At 36.7% G+C, this 22,829-nt stretch overlaps 1 protein-coding gene across 1 annotated transcript in view; it reads left to right on the forward strand.

Moving 5' to 3' along the window:
• Window positions 1-22,829, forward strand: part of LOC126890010 (ubiquitin carboxyl-terminal hydrolase 5) — a 119,440-nt gene that overhangs the window by 51,123 nt on the left and 45,488 nt on the right. The window contains exon 5 of the mRNA XM_050658812.1: window positions 3,293-3,584. Within this exon, the coding sequence (XP_050514769.1) occupies window positions 3,293-3,584 (292 nt within the window). The remainder of the gene's footprint in view (window positions 1-3,292; window positions 3,585-22,829) is intronic.

Below are 22,829 nucleotides of genomic sequence, written 5' to 3' on the forward strand. Positions count from 1 at the left end.
GAAACTGGTTACATCTTTTATTCCTGCCTGCCAATTCATTGATTAGGTAATTACGATTAATTCTAGTACATATCAGAGGATACCACTGTATGGTTGAATGTTTAATATTTTTTTTCCTCCAATGAGACGTACACTTTCATCTATAATCTATAAATTTTATTAAGTATTTGCCCTCGGTATAACTTACATATTAATGCATATAGTATGCAATCTTATATCCCTCTATTTCTATTTATGTCTTGTGTTTTGTCATTCATTTTCATACTTTTTTTATCACTGTTTCAATTTTATGGTTTCGTTCCCCGTCTCAGATATCCCCTTTTAATATGGCTTTGTATACTTTATTTCTCCAAGATATTGTAAGTTGACCTATTTTCCTTATTTTACTTCTTTTTTATAATCCAGTTTTCTGCACCATATATCATAATATTTTGTTCTACTGTTTTATATGACTATGGTTTTGCTTTCATGCTCAGATGCCTATCCCACCAGATGAAATTCAATTGTCTAATCTCTGCCTCTGCTTTTCTTAGTTTAATCTCTTCTTCTTTTGACGCTTTTTCCGTTATTATAAAACCAAGGTATACCCCATTCCACGAATATACGACCCTCTTGGATTATCGCGACAACGAATATTTTACTGTGCAAAATATGAAGAGCGAATGTAAGTTGCAAATTATATTGTTGTTTATTGGAGTAATTATTAGAGCAAAATATTTTCCTGCTTCTTATTGTGCACACTAAAATATTCGTTGTCGCGATAATCCAAAACAGTCGTATATTCGTGGAATACACCATACGTGTGTTTAGCTTTTCTCTTTATTATTATTTTGTCGTTTATATGTGAATTGTTATATTCTTCTTAATCCTATATTTCCTTTTAGAGTGTTGTGGAGTATTCTGTTTTTTCGTTAAATCACGAGCTCTTTAGTATATTATTGTACTTGATCTCTGCAAAGCTTAACATGTTCGCTACCAAGCGACTCATATGAGCCACATCGATTTTTCCCATAGACCAGCGTCTCACCCGTGAGCCGGGCATCGCATTGAACTTAGTGGCAATTTAAATAGCTCTGGTCTGTGAGGACGAAACTTAAATACCCCCTTGGTAGCGAACGGGTTAATATGTTAAGTATTCATTTCTCATTGCTATCCCTAATCTTGCGCATTTTTTTCATCGACGTTTCTAATTGTTTTTCAACGTGTATATTAGTGTGTATTGTATTTCAGTGTGTAAATTTTGAATAGTACTCGAGATGTGTAACTTCCCTGTAAGAGATCCTTTGTTGTTTTAAAATTCCCTATGGTTATCGTTCCGATAAACACTTCGTTTTCTTTGTATAGATATTTTGTGACATATTTGACATATTATGTGATTGTAATTAAAATTATATTTTTGACTAACTAAAGTTTGACGTTTCGATTTCCACCCCGAAAATCGTTTTCAAAAATATTATTTTAGAATTTTGTTAAAACGAGTGTACGTTGTTGTTGAGGTTATAGGCAACCTTTAAGTCGTAGACTAACTTTAGTTAGTCAAAAATGTAATTTTACTTACAATCAATAATTGTGGCTTAATCCCATATAAACACAAAATTTAACTTGTTTATTACTTCTCAAAGTTCTAGTGTTGGTAACGAGTCGTAAGCTTTCCTTTAGTCCGCAACAGTCATATGTATTATCCTGTTTTTAAGCATAGCTTTCTTTTCGCGGACTACGGACGGAATGCATTGATCGGGGCAATGGATCGCGCAGAGCTGCGAAGAAATAAGAACAAAAGAAATGCAATACAACGGAATAAAACGTAAAGAAACGCAATGTAATGAATGATCGCGCGACCACACACTACGTGGGGTAGTAAACGCAGTCCCATGCGTGTTTCTTAACCCTTTCCGGGCAACACATTTTACTTACGTAACCGGGCAACTCGGGTCCATTGGGCCCACCACTGTTCTTGAATGTACTATTCATATTTACCCATATATTTCTAATATTCTTTTTTGATTTTTTATTAAAGTTAAATTTAAATTGTCTAGATTAAACAAAAAGGTGCTACTATAGTATGCGGTCTAGATCTAGGGTGCGATCTACCTGAAGGATTTGCACAAAATAATGAAATGCAAGAAAACTTTTGTAGAAAAAATATTTATTCGCAAGTAATAAACATTTGGAGCCAAATAAAGACTTAATTAATACATAAATAAAAACTTTTGTAAATCTACCAGGCCATTTTATTTGAAAAGTGGGGTTGATGTTTACGCATACCCTGGAAAAAGATTACGGTGTTGTTGCCTTTCATTATTGTGTGAAAACCCTTCTGAGAAAATATTGTGGTAATTAGCAGCTCATGTATAAAGTACCGACAAAAACAATCTTTACAAAATGAATAAAACGCATAAGTCAGAAGAATATTATTTTACTTTTTAATTAATACTTTGTCATATCAATTTACTATTTTAGTTGGGACTAAGCCACAAGATTAGCTTATTCCTCACTAGAATTGCAAATTGATATATTACAAATTAAATTATTATTAAGTATTACGTTAAAAAAAGATTATATGCATTATTTATTTCGAAATATGTATAGGTATCTACCTAACAATATTATTGCATTCCAACAATGTTTATCAGTTTTTAAAATTCATTTAGAATAGATATAACACCTATTGTAAGCATCTCTTTGACGTTTACATTGTTTGTTACACGTTTAGACTTTATTATTGGATTTACGGAATCACAAAAGTTGTTTAGATAATCCACAAAAACATTAAGTGACTGCCAGATTAACTTCTGTAGCAAAGATTTAGACTTTAGGTATAAATACAAATAGGGTCCGACGGGCCCATGTTGCCCCTTGACGTGACAAAATTCTTTCGACGCAATAATTGAAAAAATGATAATGAATATTTTGAATAGCTCATGACTATATTGAAGGAAACATACATCTAAACAAATTCGGTGATGCATAAAATTTAATAAAAATTTTTTTATCAGTTTATAATAAAAGAATTGGCGTCTCGGGCCCGTTTTACCCACCTGGCTCGGATAAGGGTTAATAAAATAAAATAAATTAAAAACCATCATTCCGTGCATAAACGAAAAAAATCCTTTGCTTACTATTCTCGGTACTCCCTGATGCCACATCCCGTTTTTTGGCATTACAAACATTTTAGAATTTTAGAGGCTGTATTAATCCTAATTTAAGTATAGTGTATAGTACAGTTTTTAATATTAATTCCACAAGACTTTTAATTTAATATATACTCATAAAAACAAAAAATCTGTTTTAGGTATTAACATCGCTAACATGGAAAAATCGGAGAAGTCAATGGTGGAATTGGAATTGGAGTTAAATCAGAAAACTAACGAATGGATGGCAATGCAGGAAAATGGGGGTGCCTTAAAACCTATTTATGGTCCTGGTTATACAGGAATGACAAATATGGGGAATTCATGTTATCTAAACAGTGTTATGCAAATGCTTTTTACAATTCCTGATTTTATTTTTAAATACTATGATGGAGCACGTCCTTTCTATGAAAAAGCAGGTTTGAATGCTCCTGAGGATTTCAATCTACAAATGTTAGTAGAAAAATTTAATATTATTTTAAAACCGTGCCCTTGTTTCATCTTACCTTTTAACAGGTTGATCGCCAATTTTTTTTTATCAATCATTGGCGCAGACATTTTTTTTGATAAACAAAACTCATACATAAACGCGTATATAGTCGAAGCTATAAAGCACTGAACCTCCGAAAAAAAAACGACAAGACGGATCTTTCTAATAATAAATTCTTTTTGCATTCGATTCGTGAATGTGCCAGGAAATTTTGTGATTTGGAGCCATGATATAATATTGAAAAACTGCACACAAAAAATGCATTCTTAAAGTGCATCTCAAACAGACAATTACAAAAAAAGAATGTGTGTACTTTGTACGCACGTAAGAAGTTATACTTCTATTATATGATTTCAACGAAATCAATATACTTTAAACAGTTTCCCTACTACTTTCCAAAAATTTTTATTAAAACAATACCAAAAATTAAAAAAATAAAAGAATAAAACACACACAAACACATTGAAAAATGCCACAAATGATTTCTGAACAATAATAATTGTTGCCAAAAATTTTAATTAAATACGTATTTTCTGAAAAAAATTATATAATAATATACTTACAATCATAAAATCTATAAAAAAAAATAAAAAATGATATAACTTGCATTGGGCTTGAACCTACTTCCCGTGTATCCCGTCGTACGAGAGTCGAAGAGATTTCAAACTGCACCACCTTCGCGTATACGTCATGTGGGAATATACACAAACTGAACAACTTTTTGACATTTTGTTTATATGAATTTTTATTAGTTTGATTTTTGTCGAATTAAAATACAACAATATATAGAGTAAGAAAACGAGACATTAGATGAAAATTTGTAGAAAGTTTGTTCGTAATCAGATTATGTAAATTAAAGCATTGCCTACTAGGGGTATAGCATAGCAAGTACAGTGGAACCCCGATAAGTCGGCCCCCGATAACCCGGAAGTCCGGCTAACCCGGACCGATTTTCATCAGATAAACATTTTGATTTTCAATATTTTGTATTTTTCAATTTAATTGTGGCTTATTTCCAATCAAAATAGTTAATTATCAGACAAACCTTTCAACAATAAAAATGTATGTAATATAATATTTGAGAGATAATGTGTACTTATGTGTGTAATTTGAACTATACGGTATTAAAAATGACTCACAGCACACGCCGCAGAAACAACAGCCACCTGTCTGTAGTATCTATTCCTTTTTATTTCAAACTGTCAGCATTGTTTAGGAAAGACTATTTAAAAAATTCTTTTATAAACAATGGTCTTTAGTATTGTGTGTCTTGTATTGTTCGCTTCCATTTGCTTACGTTTGGGTTTGGTGTTTTTTTTAGTAATTTTAATGAGTAGGTACTGTGCATATTTATAAATATATTTCATGTTATTTCAATTCTAACGGAGTTTATCTGTAAGTATACCGTATTTTATTAATTTTTACCATATTCTCCGGCTATCTCGGATTTTCGATAACCCGGATCGGTCGCGGTCCCGATTAATCCGAGTTATCGAGGTTCCACTGTACTAGGTAAGTACATTATTTTTTTTTACATTTTCCAAATAGGTATGAAGATAATTTTTTATTGGAATACAACTGAAACATTTAGAATTACGTACCTGTGGCTTTTCAAAACTATTTAAAAAGTCACTATAATTATAAATTTGATTTTATTTCTGTCCTCACAACAATAAAAACTAATATATTATACATTTTTGTTTACCGATAACCTCCATATTGAACAATTATTGACAGATCATTTCAACACTCAATCAGAGCCCGTATAAAGACTAATACCAAACTGTCGGTGTGCGCATGCGCGCAGATCAATATAAATTCACCCTCAATCTCAATCGCGCCTAAAGAAGTATAACTTCAAAAATTTAGAACTTGTTAATTATCGGCGGAAATGAGTTCAATTTTGTTACTCGGGGTTTTTGAGGTCGCTGAAAACGAATATGATGTCGAAAGTGATCTCCGGAGTGCCTGGTGCCTAGGGTACCTACTGTTTCCCTCGTGTTGTGGAGTTTCGGCAAATTCATTAAAAATTAGTCAAAAATCATTACTCGGAGGTTTTTGGGGCCGCTAACGTCGAATATGACATCGGAAGTGATTTCCGAACTACCTGGTGCCCAAGGTACCTACTGTTTACCTCGTTGTCTGGAGTTTTCGGCAAATTCATTAAAAAATTAGTCAAAATTCATTACTCGGGGGTTTTGGGGTCTCTGACGGCGAATATGACATCGGAAGTGATCTCTCGTGACTAATGATTGTTGACTAATTTCGTAATGAATTTGCCGAAAACTCCACATGGAGAGGTAAACAGTAGGAACCCTGGGCACCAGGTACTCTGGAGATCATTTCCGATGTCATATTCGTCGTCAGAGACCCCAAAAACCCCCAATTAATGAATTTTGACTAATTTTTATTGTATTTGCCGAAAACTCCAGAAAACGAGGTAAACAGTAGGTACCCTGGGTACCAGGTACTCCGTAGATCACTTCCGATGTCATATTCGTCGCCAGCTACACAAAAACCCCCGAGTAATAATTTTTCACTAATTTTTTAATACATTTTTTGTCGAAAATTCCACAAGACGAGGTAAACAGTAGGTACCCTGGGCACCAGGTACTCCGGAAATCACTTCCGATGTCATATTCGTCGTTAGCGGCCTCAAAAACACCCGGGTAATGATTTTTGACTAATTTTGAATGAATTTGCCGAAACTCCAAAATACGAGGTAAACAGTAGGTACCTTGCGCACCAGGTACTCCGGAGATCACTTTCGACGTCATATTCGTTTTCAGCGATCCCAAAAACATCCGAGTGACAAAATTGAACTTATTACCGCCGATAATTGACGAGTTCTGAATTTTTTTATTGTCTGTTTGAGATGCACTTTAAGAATGCCTTTTTTGTATGCAGTTTTTCAATATTATATCATGGCTCGGGGTCACAAAGTTTCCTGGCGCATTCATGAATCGAATGAAAAAGAATTATTAAGATCCGTCTTGTCGTTTTTTTTTCGGAGGTAAGGCCCATTTTAGTGCTTTATTGCTTCGCCTAATAGGTGTGTTCGGCATTCTTGCGGGAAGCCAAAGCACACCTATAGGTGTGCTCAGCCATCAACCTGTTAACCTTTTGCGGTGGTTATCATGCCTCATATGAAATCAAATTTCGTCCTATTATATTAGAGGTAAAACTCAGTAAGTGCACTTTTTTGAGAGTTTCATCAATTTGAACTAAATACGATACTGCGCAGCCCTGGAGAAGTCACCTGGGGCTCTAACCCTTCTAATTGCTAAGATAATTTATAATTGCTAAGATAATTTATAATTGCTAAGATAATTTATTAATTGCTAAGACAATTCACTAAGTGCATTACTGTGAATTTCGATTTCAGAGCAAAACTCATTAAAACGTATTATTGCACTTAGTGAATTTTTCCTTCCAATCTGGAGAACAATATTGTGAATTTCGGTTTCAGGGTAAAACTCATTAAAACTTATTATTGCACTTAGTGAATTTTTCCTTACAATCTGGAATGCCGAATCGGTACTTAGTGATTTTTTAAACAATACATTAGATAACATAATCTATTTTGCGATTAAGCAGGCGACTTGTGTGTTACATTGTATTGTTGAAACTGTACATTATATTTGTGTGAATTATCTGTTCGGCGATTGATTAAAAAAATATGAGCTTAAATTCCTTTGTAACAGTGATAGCTTATATAAAGGGTACCTAACATAATCTATTTTGCGATTAAGCAGGCGACTTTTGTGGCTGTCATAAATGCTGAAAGAATTGCATTTATTTTCGAAGAACGAAACTTATTGTTAATATTATTTTTTAAATAATAGACTGTTATTTCTGATAGTTCGTTTGTTGTAAGGCAGCGAAATTTTATGGAAACAAATTCATTAACTTCTCAATATCCAATAATTGTGTTCAAGGAAAAACTCATCAAGTACAAAGTGTAGTTAGTGAGTTTTACCTCTAATAGGATATTAATATCCAATGTGTTCATGGAAAAACTCATCAAGTACAAAAATTTATCTAATATTGATTGTATCATAGTTCCTGTGTGACGAAATGTGGCTTAAAATATCTGTTTCTATTTATTAGTTAAAGTTGCATTACAAAAATTCCAATATTCGAGTCAGGTGAATTTAAAAAACAAGTTCAAGTTGTACCTTTAAATCGATTTTTCTCAACTTTCTGAAAAGTGTAGTTCATCTAATAGGACGTTATGTGTAAAAATCGTCTAGTCATTGATTGTAACTTTTGAGTGTAACTTTTTACTGAACAATATGTGGACCATATAGAACAGTTTGGTGTTGGAGGAAAACTTTTATTTTGGATGACTGGGTTAGGCCTTTTTTTGGACCAATTATACTATACTACCTCCGTAACTTTGGAACCGTTAATTGTAGAAGGATTATGCAAAGGACCTTTTTTGTTTAAAATCTATGCTTAAGTTACGAATATGGGGAAAGTGACATCATCCTTTAAAGGCGGGGAAGCGCGGAAAGACGCATGAAGATCCAGTGGCGTACACTCACTTTTATTTCAACGTTAATTATATTATATTTTTAAATATTATTTGTTAAAATTGGTCACAATATATTTTTATTTACATGATTTTACTGGCGTTTCGATCTCCATATCCAAAAACCGTTTTCAAAGATATAAATAATAGTTATATTTATATTATTTGTTTATTATATATTTATATAATCTTATGTTTTTATTTTCTATTTTTTTTTCTAACTTTGAAAGCAATCTCTGGACTAGAGTTCGAAACGTCAGTAAATTAAACATGTAAATAAATTAATATATTGTGGCTTATTTCCAACAGTCTTCATAAAAATGCAGAATACCACAAGCTAAAAGTTATAGAAAAGTAAATATAACTATCAGTTGTATATTTAAAAACGGTCTCTGCATATCGAAACGTCAGTAAATTAAATATATGAATAAATATTCTGTGGTTTATTCTCTACATTCCCCTAAAAATACAGAATGCCACAAGCAAAAAGCTATAAAAAACAAGTAAATTTGCAGAAAGCTTGTTGATGCTACCCGGCTAGTCGCGGGTCGCAGAAGTTCGCTAAAACGTATATTGACGTGACCCGTACTTAAATAGTTGAACAATTAATCAAAAAAAGATTTAAGACAATTTCCACACCACCCAAGAGGTATGTCTTATGGCGCGTTACTTTTTTTAAATGGGTGTTCGCCAAGAGCCATATTGTCCCATTAAATAAAATGAACAAAAAACTTAATTTAAAAACTTCAAAACAATATAAAACAAATCAAAATAAAATTATATAAAAACAAAATAAATATAATTTCTAATATAACAAAACATTATACTATTCTAATTATTTTAACACAAACCCTAAACGCTATAAACTTACTAAACTATTAGAAAATATTAATCGCTATCTAAATCTGAAGATGCAGTGCTGCTATCGCTGTCATCTTCACCTGGTGTAATTATAATTGGTTCTATTAAAACTTCCATATGAATGTCAAGTTCCCACATACGATGTTCTTCTTTAACTATGTTACCTATACATTTAGCCCATTTTTCAGGAGTTACATGGAGGATGGCTTGTGTCAGAAGTTCCTTAACTTCGGTTAATTTGTACGTTTTGTTATTGCGTGCTACTTCTCCTTTCACTTGCGCCCAGATAAGTTCAATGGGATTAAGTTCGCAATGATAAGGTGGTAGACGTAGAACTTTGACACCATAATCTTTTGCAGTTTCATCCACAGCGTATTTCAGATATTCAAATTTCCTTAACCGTGCAATGTCAAGTAGGTGAATTTTGAGCATTGATTCTTCGTATGCAATTCCTTTTTCTGTAAGCCATTCTTGGATTCTCCCTTTCCGCCATGCCGTCGTCGGTAATTGTTCTAGTCTGCGGCTATGATATGGCGCATTGTCCATAACAACCACAGACCCAGGTTCTAATTTTGGTAAGATTCTCTTAAACCATTGCTCAATTACTTCGGAAGTCATTTCTTCATGATAATTTCCTGTTTTTCTGGACTCAAATAGAAGCAAACCATCATCAAGAAATCCTGTATCGCTTTCCATATGGGTAATAATTAAACGCCGTCCCTTTCCTGATGGAGCTTTCAATCCTGTAGACCAGCCTTCTGGTCTACAGACGGCTGGATAAATGCTTCACGTTTACTTTTGATATTTAAATCTTGCCGAACTTTTCCAACTGTATGACCTTCGTTAATCCAGGTTTCATCCATATAGTATACTTTCCGTCCGGTGTTGCGTATTTTGTTTAAATATTTTCTTCTCCACACAATAATTTCATTTTTTTCCAATAGCATGCTTTTTCTGTTGCGTTTCACATATCGAAAGTTCATTTCGCGCATAGTCCTGATTAATATTCTACAAGATATCTTGGGCAAACGGTCATCGTTTTCGAGCTCTTGAGAAATTTTTTTCAGTGTTGGAATTTCACTCCGAAAATAAAATGAATGAATTTTTCGACGTATAATATTTTTTGTCACGTCATCTAAAACTATGTTTTTTCGACCTCTAGTTTTAACTTTTTCTTGCTTTTTATTTTCCAATGTGTTTTTAAGCACACGATAAATAGAGCTAACGGATACTTTTGTTAAACTGCTACAAATGTCGACCGCTTGGCTAACATCTAATGCCATTTTTTACCTTCATTACCTTCTCTTCCAACGTTAACATTTTCCGTCTCTTTTGCGGCTTTTCATTTTTGGAATCAAAATCAGAATTTGGCTGTCTTCTCTGGGAACAACTTGGTTGTTCGTCCATTGTATTTTAATAATCACAGAATATAACTAAAAATTCACTATAAAACGATAAACTCCAATAACACTCAGTTTAATCACCACAAAATTCAACTTCGAAAAATATAATCACAAAATGCAACACATGAACTACCACCAGAAGCAGAATATGACTAAAAATTCACTTTAAAATAAGTACATAAACTTATACCACACAAATTAAATCTAATCACAAAATACAACGATCCAATTCCCGCTAGAAACGCCAGTGTAAATGAACGCATATATGAAACATATTGCAAGTTTGTTGCCGAGAACAAACTGGTTTTTTGTGGATTTCTTGTTTTATATCTTGTGGCGGGCTGTGAGGGAACCGTGCAATATTTTGAAGTTGCCAAATCATGTTTTTTGGTATTTTTATGACAGTAATAATCGTTGCGTGAGCTGCGTCTAAGAATTCAGGTTCTGTATGGCATGACCATAAATGCTTCTTGTGAACAACAATCGGCTACACTGTATGACAGCCGGTGGGTAAGTTTTCTATAGAGAAGCACAAATAAATGTAGTAATTATACATTCTCTGATTTCTTATGAGGAAACGCAAATTGAACAGGTAGTTTTCGTGGGCCGCTGTGTAAATTTAAATTTGAGGATATTCCGCATTTAAACGATGAATTACTCTCCCGATATTCGTAAAAAAGCATAATGTAAAGCATTTTTGTATACGTGAACATTGTTCACACTAAACCGCATAGTTTTAGAAATGTTGACGAAAAACGTTAAAAACTACTAATTTGCTGACTTCTCACCCACCTCCCCCCCTTCCCCCAAACCCGACGCTCAAAATGGTGTAACTTTTGAATGAACAATATGTGGACCATATAGAACAATTTGGTTCTAGTTATACCATACTATGTGGTGAGTCGCTCTCCCATTGTCTTCTTCAGACCTAGGTGAGGCTGAAATGTTCTTGATGTGAGAAGGTGGCACTTAACGTTGAAAGATATCTAGAGCGCAGACTATTTCGATATCGCCCTTGTCATGGTGGATGGGTGGTTGACGGTTAGCCAGTATATCTCTCTGTGAAGGGAATGACTTCGTAGTTTCGGCGGTGAGATGCGACTCAGAATGGGAAGCCAATAGTTCGGTATTGGTCCAATGGTACCTGAGATCATTCGCATTGTCTGGTTTAATTGGGTATCAATAATCTTCGTGTGTTTGATATTGAACAATACCGGGAAGCATACTCAGCTGCCAGTATACAAGTCCGAGAGTGAATGATCTGAGTACTGGATTGAGGAACCCCATGTGGTGCTTTCAATTCTTTGGTTGCTTCGGTTCTTTGTAGGTGTTCTTAAAAACTTGAAAGTTTTGTCAATAGTTACTATAAATTGTGGTGTGGAGTTATGAGTGAGTCTATTTTCAAAGTGAACGGAGAGTTTTTTGTTAGCTTGGGCATTATTTAGGAGAAAGCAGCACCCTTCGGTTTTCGTTGCATTGGGCCGTAGCCTCCATTTGCCGAAGTATTCTCCCATAATGGCAATGTCATCCGTTAGTATTGTTTTTGGACCATCCATCTTATCATGTGTTGCAGCAATGGCCCAGTCGTCAGTGTAGCCAAATTTCTGCGAAATTCATCTAGGCAGGTCCGCGATGTATAAAGGATGCCAAAACAGATCCCTGTGGCAGTCCATTATTGAGCTTCATTTGGACCCTTTTAAAATTGTCCATTGTGACTTCAAAGCGTCTGTCGGTAAGCATGCTATATGAGTTGTAATTATTTTTTAACACGGATTGGCAAGGAGTAGTTTTCAGATTAGTCATTGCCTCCAGGTGGTATCGTATGAAGCTGATAGGCCAATGAAAGCAACGGATGTTTAGGTTTTTTTTTGAAAACCTGCATTTTGTAGCAGCTCAGTAGTGCAATCGGTCGGTAGTTTTAAGGCTGATCATTTGCCTTCCCTGGTTTTAATATTGCTACAATGGAGGTCTTTTTAAGTGAGCGGGAGATTTTTCCTGATTTTAAGATATCTGTATAGAAATCAGCCAGCCATTTCCTAGCATATTTGCCACAGTGAAGAAAAAGTAGTCGGAGAGATAGAAGCTGATTTTGTGTGTGATAAGTAATATGGAAAAACTATACGGGGATAAATATGTTGAATTAGTTGTGTACATAACTTTACCCAACGGCCGGAAACCAGAGTGGGGGACGAGGGTAAGTTATAAGGGGCAAAGTCACGGTTTTTATTATTTTTTTGTGACGCTCATGATGGAGATAGTGCACCAGAATTTGGGAATAAGTAGGTCATGACGTAACTAAGTAACATCTCTAGGGGTGGGGGTAGGGGTGAATATAAAAAATATAAAGGGTTTTTTGCGACGTTCGTGATTGAGATAGTGCACCAAAATTTGGGAATAACTAGACCATGACATAACTAAGTAAAATCCCCAGAGCCAGAAACCAAAGTGGGGGACGAGGGTAGTTATAAGGCGGTATTTATTATTTTTTTTTTGTGACGCTCATGATCGAGATCTCCAGGGGTGGAACGCTGCGTGGCCGACAAAGGGGTGGGGGAGGGGTGAATATAAAAAATATAACGGGTTTTTTTGCGACGTTCGTGATTGAAATAGTGCACCAAAATTTGGGAATAAATAGACCATATAACTAAGTAAAATACCCAGAGCCGGAAACCAGAGTGGGGGACGAGGGTAGTTGTAAGGGGTCAAAGTCGCGGTTTTTATTATTTTTTTTGTGACGCTCATGATCGAGATTTGGTGTCGAGTGCACCAAAATTTGGGAGTAAGTAGATCATGACGTATCTAAGCAAAATCTCCAGAGGCGGAAACCAGAGTTGGGAATGAGGGTAGTTTTAAGGGTTCAAAGTCGCAGTTTGTATTATTTTTTTTTTGTAGCGCAGCACAACTTTTGTCCCCCACGCAGCGTTCCGCCCCTGGAGATTTTACTTAGTAATGTCATGATCTACTTATTCCTAAATTTTTGTGCACTATCTCGATCACGAACGGCAAAAAACCCCTTATATTTTTATACTCACCCCTGCCTACCACCCCTTTGTACTCCAAGCAGCGTTCCGCCTCTGGAGATTTTACTTAGTTACGTCATGACCTATTTACTCCAAAATTTTGGTACACTATCTCGATCATGAGCGTCACAAAAAAAATAATAAAAACCGCGACTTTGATGTTATAACTACCCTCGTCCCCCACTCTGGTTTCCGGCCGTTGGGGAAAGTCATGTACACAACTAGTTCAACATACCCCCGTATAGTTTTTCCATATTACTTATCACGCACAAAATCCGCTCCCAGCTCTTAGACTAAAGTTGTACGATGGATTTTATCGGAACCTGGTGTTTTTCCAGTTTTAATTTCTAATATTGCTGAGGTGATTTGTTCTGGAATAAACTCGTTACAGTATTCAGATGCAGATGAGTCTGTAGACTTCAGTATTTCTGGTTCTTGTTTTACTTGTGTGGTATGGTCACGGTCTCTAGGTGTTCTTGAGGTTGCTACAATGTGGGAGGTCACTCTGTTGGGAACTATTGGTACTTTGTCTCTAGTTGGATGTCTGCTACTACCAATTTTTCTAAGTAAGGACAATATGCCTCTAAGCAGTGTAATATGTTATCGCTATAACTCGCGCCGCAGTAGTGATGCTAGACATGCTAACAATCTCTAGGATGATGTATAATCAGAGCAGTCATCCACAAAAGATTATTATGTAGTTGTTTTTAATTTTTAAGCTATATCCTTCCGTGGCTCAGTAGTAAGAGAGCCTACCTTTGGACCTAAAAGGTCGTGAGTTCGAATACCGGCTGGGTGGAAAATTTTTCTTTACTAAAAGAAATAATAAATAATAGTTATTTTCCTAACTAGTGCGGAAATTGATACTTTCCCAAAGGGGACTGCCGTTGATCCGAACGACGCGATAACTGAGTTCGGGCAAGCAGTCGAGTGCGGGAAAGGCACTTTCCGCATGAGTTAGGAACAATATTTTTTCTACGACCGTACGTTTGGAAAAAACCACAACAAATAGAGTTATATCAATTTTTATTTACGAGTAAATACAGCATGCAACAATACGTAATACAAAAATGTATGCAAATTTAATCATTTGGAAAAACAAGAATGTCTTTACTTATTGCTTGGTAATATTAAATATAAACGAGCAATTCGTGGCATTTTGTAAATGTATCACTGATGCAAGCTGATCCTTAAATCGTTCAATACGTTCTCTGACAAGGTTGTCAAAACCAAATTTTCAATAAAATAAAATTGGTTTCCATGACGACGATTCAAAACCATTGTTATTGTTTACTGGTTTGACTTACATATTATGTCAAAATAATTCTATTTCAACGAATTATAGCGTTAATTTCATTAAAACATGAACACAATAAGATGAATTTGAAATAAATTAGTGAATGATATCTAAATATTAGGTTATTGCATGTATTATAATATATTATAAAGCCATATTACAAGGTGTTCTATTTTCCCGCACTTTCTATTTTCCCGCACTAGTGCCTGTTTTAGCACGGCCGTAGAAAAATAGTATATTGTGCAACAAGTGCAGAAAGGTACTAATTTCTCACGAGTTTGAAAAGTTGCGGTAGCGCAAGCGAGTGCCGCAATTCAAACGAGTGAGAAATGACCTTTCTGCATGTGTTAAACACTATACTGTTTCTACAAGCACAGTTTTTCCTAAAAATAAAAATCACAATTTCCAAACGAAGATTAATTATAATAATATGTGATAAATTTTAAACTGTATTTAATTAATACTAATCAATTTAAATTCCTTATACCTAAACAAATTGCAAGAAATCAGTTAAAAAAATGAATACACTGCCTTAATTTGTTTAAATTTAAACTATTTTAAAAAATTATTACACAATAGTGTCACATTTGACGTTATATTTATGCAGTCACGGATTTCCACCAAACCTACTTCATTCGACGTATATTGCTGAGGTTGCTAAATCCTTATTGGTTATTTGATAATTATAAAATGTTTATTAAGAATAAAATTGTAAAATAAAACAGTTGTAACATCCATAATTTAATTTATATTCTATAGTTAAATATAATAATTGTCTTACAGGTTACACACACCCAAACTTATATGGAATCATCTGATATTTCTTACTATTCCGTGCGAATTTAAAAAAACGAACACATGAAGTTAAACAATATTTATTTTAAAGCAATTTAATAACAAATACATAACAATTAAATAGAACATTAAAGTATTTAACAAACAAATTGAAAGTAGTTGTTTTAAAGTCAATAGCATACAAAATTTCAATGTAAAACAAATAATGTTTAACTTGTTTTTATTTATTTTTTTTTTGTATTTTGTGGTAGTCAGTGTTATCACCTCTAGTCCTTATGCAAGCTTCAGTTTGCGTGGGCAGGCTCCTAATCAAATTATCAACATTTTGTTGTGGTAGGTTGCTCCATCCTTTAAAAGCAGCTTGTACTAGCCATGCTGTGTTTTGTGGATTATCCCGTCGAGCTCTAATTTTTCTTTTAAGTATATCCCACAAATACTCTATAGGATTAAGCTCGGGTGAGCAAGCAGGCCACTCCAAACAAAGGATACCTTCTGCTTCAATGATGTCTGTAGTCACTCTAATGGTATGTAGAGGTCCATTATCATGCAATAAAATTTAATTTTCTCCTGTTGTACCTCTCCAGAGCCTGACTACAGGTTATCAACATACCTGTGAGCAGTTAAAGTTGATTGGATGAAAATTAAAGGAGTTTTTTTACGGATCACAATTTCTCTCCAGAACATTACACTTCCCCTTGTATATTTGTGAACAGATCAGACAGTTTTCGTTCTTGCTTGTCTTCCTCGACCTCTAAGTACACGATTTCGTAGGTCATCTGATTTTCCATCTGATTACATTAAATCCTGACTGTTTTTGAAAATAGCACATTTTGTCAATTCCCAATGTTCCAGTTTTGGTGGTGAAGACACCGATTTAGGCGATCAATCTTATGCTGCCTGAATAACTCGGGAACCCATAACTGTCTCCTGCTGTATACTTCTTGGTACGAGCTCTTCTTCTGATCGTTTCAACTGAAACATTTACACCTGTAGCTTCCAAAATCTGCCTTTGGAGCTGCAGGTGAGAAATGGTTGGGTGTCTTCTAGATGATTGGACAACTAAATGATCGTGGAGAGCCGTTATTACTTTTGGCGACTTTTCCTTGCCTTATTTTTGAGCTTTCCTAGTTCCTTTTACCTAGCATATTGTAGCGTGATTAGTGTAATTACTTCTAATTACAATAAAACTAGCGGTTCGTAATTTATATACGACTTTATTTATATAAGTTACAGACGAATTTATCTTATACACTAAACTTATTCACAAAATATGCCCGTATTTATACCCAGTTGTTATTCTGGAACAATCGACTCCCATCTCGAGCTATCGGCTTGTTCCGCCTACGTGACGTACCTTCCAGAATTCTCCGGCGAGGCCTAGCACATCCGATTACGTCATTCTCGAGGTGTTTACTGTTATACGGGGATCGGCCAAGATTTCTCTTCCGCTACACTGCTCCCCTCTTAAGATCTGAGCGTCTCGATCAGCAACTCTAAATGAAGGCCCAGGATGGCGGAATCTACACGACTCTCCAGCTCTGCATACACCCTTCAAGAAGAAATAACAGTCTACTGTCTTTGAAGGGTACGACATCTTCGGGTTCATGCAACACACAGTGATTTGTACACCAGTTCCTCTGAAGACCACTTCAAGCATGCTTCTCACAATCTTCCAATCCAGATTTTCTACTGCATGGCCTATTTTTGGTAAAGCCAAATTTTTGATGTCATAATTACACACGATTTTCTTCAAATTAGTTAGAACACGCCATATGTTCTCGTAGCTTGGCGTGTCCGTATAAGACTTTCTGGTCACCATATACAGCAAAGATCGAGGACCATCTTCCAATCGCAGTACTCTTCCAATTTTAGGCTGCTGATTTCTTAACTCGTCCAGGCGGCCGAACTTTCTATTGAATACGGACGATATTCCTTTAGTCATCTCGAGGTCTTGGGCAACACAGTGGGCCAGAGAGACGTTTTCTGGAACACCAAACAGATCTTGCTGAACTTCTGTGGTCACGCCGAATCTAGCACTCTTTCTCGCTGCGTAATTTGACATAAATTGATTAAAACTTGGCTGTGCGACATCTTTCATCTCCTGTTGGAGGACTCGTGCTTCTTCTGTTTCATTTGAGCCAGCATATGGTGCAAGACGATTTATGTGAATAACTTTTGGTTTACCGTTTGGCAACTTCTTAATTCTATATATTACGTCATTTATTTTCTTCTTAACTTCATATGGACCTTCCCATTGTCTTTGCAGTTTAGGACATAAGCCTCGACGACGTTGCGGATTATAAAGCCAGACAAGATCACCTACTTCGAAGCTTTCATTCTTGCATCGAGAATCATATTGATCTTTCATTCTGTCACTGGCTATCTGGATGTGTTGTCGGGCAAGTTCATGAATGTTGTTCATTCGTAATTTCAGGCGGTCAACGTAGTCTTCGCCTGCAACATGTTCCTCGGAAGGTCCGCAGCCAAACTCTAGGTCGCAGGGCAACCGAACTTCACGACCCAACATCAGGCAGGTTGGTGTTTGACCTGTAGTTTCATTTACGGCCGAGCGGTAGGCCATCAGGAATAAATGAATGTGTTGGTCCCAATCTCGCTGATGTTCAGATACAACTTTGGACAAGTGTTTACCCATCGTTCGGTTCATCCTCTCGACCATCCCATCTGATTGAGGATGCAGGGGTGTTGTTCTGGTCTTATTGGCACCAATCAATTTACAAACGTTTTAGAAAAGAGCTGACTCAAAGTTTCGCCCTTGGTCGGAGTGGATCTCCAAGGGAACACCAAATCGGCTAAAGAATTCTTTAACAAGTACCTCTGCAACGGTAGCAGCTTCTTGATTTGGTAATGCATAGGCCTCAGTCCATTTTGTAAAATAATCCATGGCTACCAGGATGTATTTATTTCCAGCATCGGTTTCTGGAAATGGACCTGCAATGTCGATAGCTACTCTTTCCATAGGACTTCCAACATTGTACTGTCTCATGGGTGCTCTCTTTTTACCAACCGGACCATTACCGGATGCACATGGTTCACATTTTCGGCACCATCTTCTTACATCATCTTTACAGTTCACCCAATAGAACCGTTCTCGAACCTTTTGCAGAGTCTTCGTAATACCAAAGTGTCCACCTGATGTACCGTCATGCAACTGACGCAATACTTCTGACACTTTACTTTTAGGTACAATTAACTGAAGCTTAGATTCTGTACCATCATCGTTCTCAAAGGTTCTGTACAGAAGATCATCTTTTAGTACCAGGCAATTCCATTGGCTCCAGTAGGCCTTGACTTCTGGACTACATGCACTAATGTTCTGCCAACTAGGTCTCTCACCTTGCCGCATCCAATCCAATACTCTTTTTATACATGGATCATCTTCTTGGGCGTCTTGTAACTGTTGGGGCTGCCATTGCTCATTAATTACGGTGGTTCGTCTCACGGGGCAAAATCGTTCCTCTAATTTGGCACAGTGATTACAATTCGCACTGCATGGTCGTCTCGAAAGGGCATCAGCATTTGAGTGAACTCTTCCGGCCTTGTGTTCTATCTCGTAATCATATTCTTGTAATCGTTCTAACCGTCTTGCCATCTGGCCCTCTGGATTACGGAATTGTATGAGCCATTTTAGAGCAGCGTGATCGGTGCGAAGAAGGAACTTTCTGCCATACAAGTATTTATGGAAATGTTCGCAAGCCTTCACTACACCCAGCAGTTCTCTTCTGGTAACGCAATAGTTTCTTTCCGGTTTCGACAGGACTTTGCTGAAATAAGCGATGACTTTTTCCTGTCCGTCCTGGATTTGGGAGAGAACAGCTCCTATAGCACTGTTGCTAGCATCGGTATCCAAAACAAATTTTCCTGCCTGTCCCGGGTAGCTTAATATCGGTGCACTGATCAGAGCCATTTGTAGTTGTTCGAAAGCTTTTTGGCACTCTTCACTCCATGTATATTCTTTGCCCTCCTCCGTCAACTTTGTTAGGGGCTTGGAGATATTGGCAAATCCTTTGACAAATCGTCGGTAATATGTACATAGGCCAAGGAAACTTCTAATTTCATGTTTATCTTTTGGTACTGGCCAATCTTTAATTGCTTCAATCTTTTCAGGATCAGCTGTTACACCATTACTCGATACAATATGTCCCAAATACTTAACTTCTCGTCGAAACATGTGACATTTCTTCGGACTTAACTTCAAGTTCGCTGCCCTCAATCGTTGAAAGACTTCTATTAGATTCTTGGCATGTTCATCAAAGGACCTTCCAACCACAATTACATCATCCAAGTAAACCAGGCATGTTTTCCATGTTAGACCTCTTAAAACTGCCTCCATTAATCTTTCAAATGTGGCAGGGGCATTACATAAACCAAACGGCATAGCCGTAAACTGCCAAAGCCCTGATCCTATCGAAAATGCGGTTTTCTCCCGATCGGCTGGCTCCATGTCTACTTGCCAATATCCACTTTTTAAATCGAGTGTGGAAAACCAACGAGAACCGGAGAGAGTATCCAATGTATCGTCTATTCTGGGCAAAGGATAACTATCTTTTTTTGTTACCGCATTGAGCTGGCGGTAGTCGATACAAAAACGCGTTGAACCATCTTTCTTCTTTACCAGAACTACTGGTGATGTCCATGGACTGTTCGATGGTTCAATTACCCCTTGTTTGTCCATATCCTTGATAATCTCTTCGGCTTCATCTCTTTTCGCAAATGGAAGTCGTCTAGGCCGTTGTCTGATTGGCTGAGCGTCTCCGGTATTTATTTTATGCGTTACTATGCTTGTTTTGCCCTTATCCTTCTTATCAGTAGCAAAAACATCTTGATACTCTATCAGCATAGACCTTACTTTTTCCGTTCGTTCATAGTCAAGGTCTTGGCATCTTTCAATGATCATCTCGACAAGGTCTTTTGGATACTTTGACTTTGATGATTTCTCATTGGTATTCATAGAGCAAATTGAAGCCACGGGAACACACTGTCCGATCAAAGCTCCTCTACTTAACTTAATAGCAGTTTCCCTTAAATTCAGAACTCTTACAGGGATGACATCTCGAACTTTTACCAAAGTTTTCGCCGTTAGGAACTCGACATTTTCTACATCTTCGACCATCCTTAAACTTCCCTCTCGGCAGTGTCCATCAAGCATGGTCATCAGAATTTTCTCACTATTACCGGGTATGGTTACGTCGCATGTAGTTAGTAAGCGGATGACATCTTCTTTGTCGTCGTGAAAGGGCAACTCTTCACCGTTGATCCTGAGAACTCCATTTTGAACATCCAATATTGCCCCCACTTTTCGTAGTACGTCCATCCCCAATATGAACTCGTCGGAGATCTCGGCAATTAATACTTGATGTTCAACTGTGGTCTGGCCAATGGATACTGACATAGTAGCCTCGCCATATGTATTAATTAGCTCACCAGTCGCTGTTCTAAGCTTTACTGTTGCAGGTGATAATTTATTATGGTCTCGTACTACATCTGGACGTGCGATAGTTCTCGTTGCACCTGTATCCACCAAAAATGATCTACATCTATTACTGATACGACCTTCGATGTATAAGTTGTGGATTCCACCGGAGGACGTAAGGTTGACAGTTACTATGGGGGCTCTAGTTCTCGAGGTCGGCAGTTGCCCCTTGGTGTCGACCCGCTCTAGTTTTCCGACGGCTGTACGATTTTCTTACAATTACGACGAATGTGGCCTACGTCTCCACAATTCCAACATCTAGGCTCGCGTCTCTTTGGCATCTGATTACTTAATACTCTCCGTATCATTTCCTCCAGACGTTCATCGTTGTGTTCGTCACTTTCTTCAATGGTTCTTACTCTATGGCCTCGTGAAGTTTGACTAGCCGTTTCGTGTTCCAATGCAATAGCAAGTGCTTCATCTAAAACTTTCGGTCTTGCTAGTCGTAAAGCTTTCTGTAGTTCATTATCTTTCAGCCCATTGACGAAGGTATCTACTGCAATTTCTTCTAAAACGCTGTCTGGCACCTCTGGATAAGCCAACCGCACCACACGAGCCACATCTGCTTCAAATTCTTGCAGATTCTCACTTGCTCGTTGACTTCTACTTCGCAGTTGTGCTTTGTATACTTGTTGTAGATGGGCATCTCCATAGCGTTTTTCTAGACGAGTGAACAAGGTCTGGTAACAATTTTCTTGACCCTTGGGAATTGACCTTAATATATCTGCAGCATCACCTCGTAAAGCAGCAGTCAAGGAAACAGCCTTTTCTTGTTCGGTCCAATGATTGGCGGTCGCAACTGTCTAAGATATATGGACCAAGAGGACTTTCCATCAAATGGTGGTAATTTGAATCTCATATTATGCGACGTTTCGTCTCTCGGTAGTTCATCTTTCACTAAAGGATCTAACGTTGCTGCATTAACTGATGGTTGTACTTTTGTATCGGTTATCCTGCTCTCTAGCTGTTTGATCTTTTCTTCTACGGTCTCTACACTTTTCTGCATCTTATCGAATGTTCTAGAAACTTCTTCAAATTTCTCATTGTTCTGTTTACAAACTTCTTCTAGTTTTTCGTTGTTTTGCCTACAGACCTCTTTAATTATTTGAGAAGTCTCATCGAATCTTTTAGCAACATTTTCGAATTTATCGTCGCTTTTTCTACAAGTTTCATCGATCGTTTCAGAAACAGTTTTTAATTTCGATAAGATTACTTGTTCTGCTGACTGGAAGTGGAACGTCTTTGGGTCTTCTCCGTTCTTCGTGAGGACATCCTCGAGTCGTGCTTGTAGGACTATCTTGAGCCCACTGCTGTCCAGATCCCGTTCCTCGAGCTGTTCACGGAGCTGTTTTACTGTAAGTTCTTGTAGCAACATCTTTGGTCGGCACACACGTACTTTCCAAAATGTCTTTTAACAGTCTTTCCGAATACCGAACAATCAACGCACTTTAACTATTCCCGACGAATAAAGTCCAAAAGTATTTTAAAGTCTTTCCGAATACCGAACAATTAACGCACTCCGGTTATTCCCGACGAATAAAGTTCAAAAGTCTTTTAAAGTCTCTCTGTAATTCACTTATTTATATCGCACTAAGTTAACCGAACACCGACACCAACTGTAGCGTGATTAGTGTAATTACTTCTAATTACAATAAAACTAGCGGTTCGTAATTTATATACGACTTTATTTATATAAGTTACAGACGAATTTATCTTATACACTAAACTTATTCACAAAATATGCCCGTATTTATACCCAGTTGTTATTCTGGAATAATCGACTCCCATCTCGAGCTATCGGCTTGTT

Source organism: Diabrotica virgifera, chromosome 8 (genome assembly GCF_917563875.1).
Source record: "Diabrotica virgifera virgifera chromosome 8, PGI_DIABVI_V3a".
Classification (NCBI taxonomy): Eukaryota; Metazoa; Arthropoda; class Insecta; order Coleoptera; family Chrysomelidae; genus Diabrotica; species Diabrotica virgifera.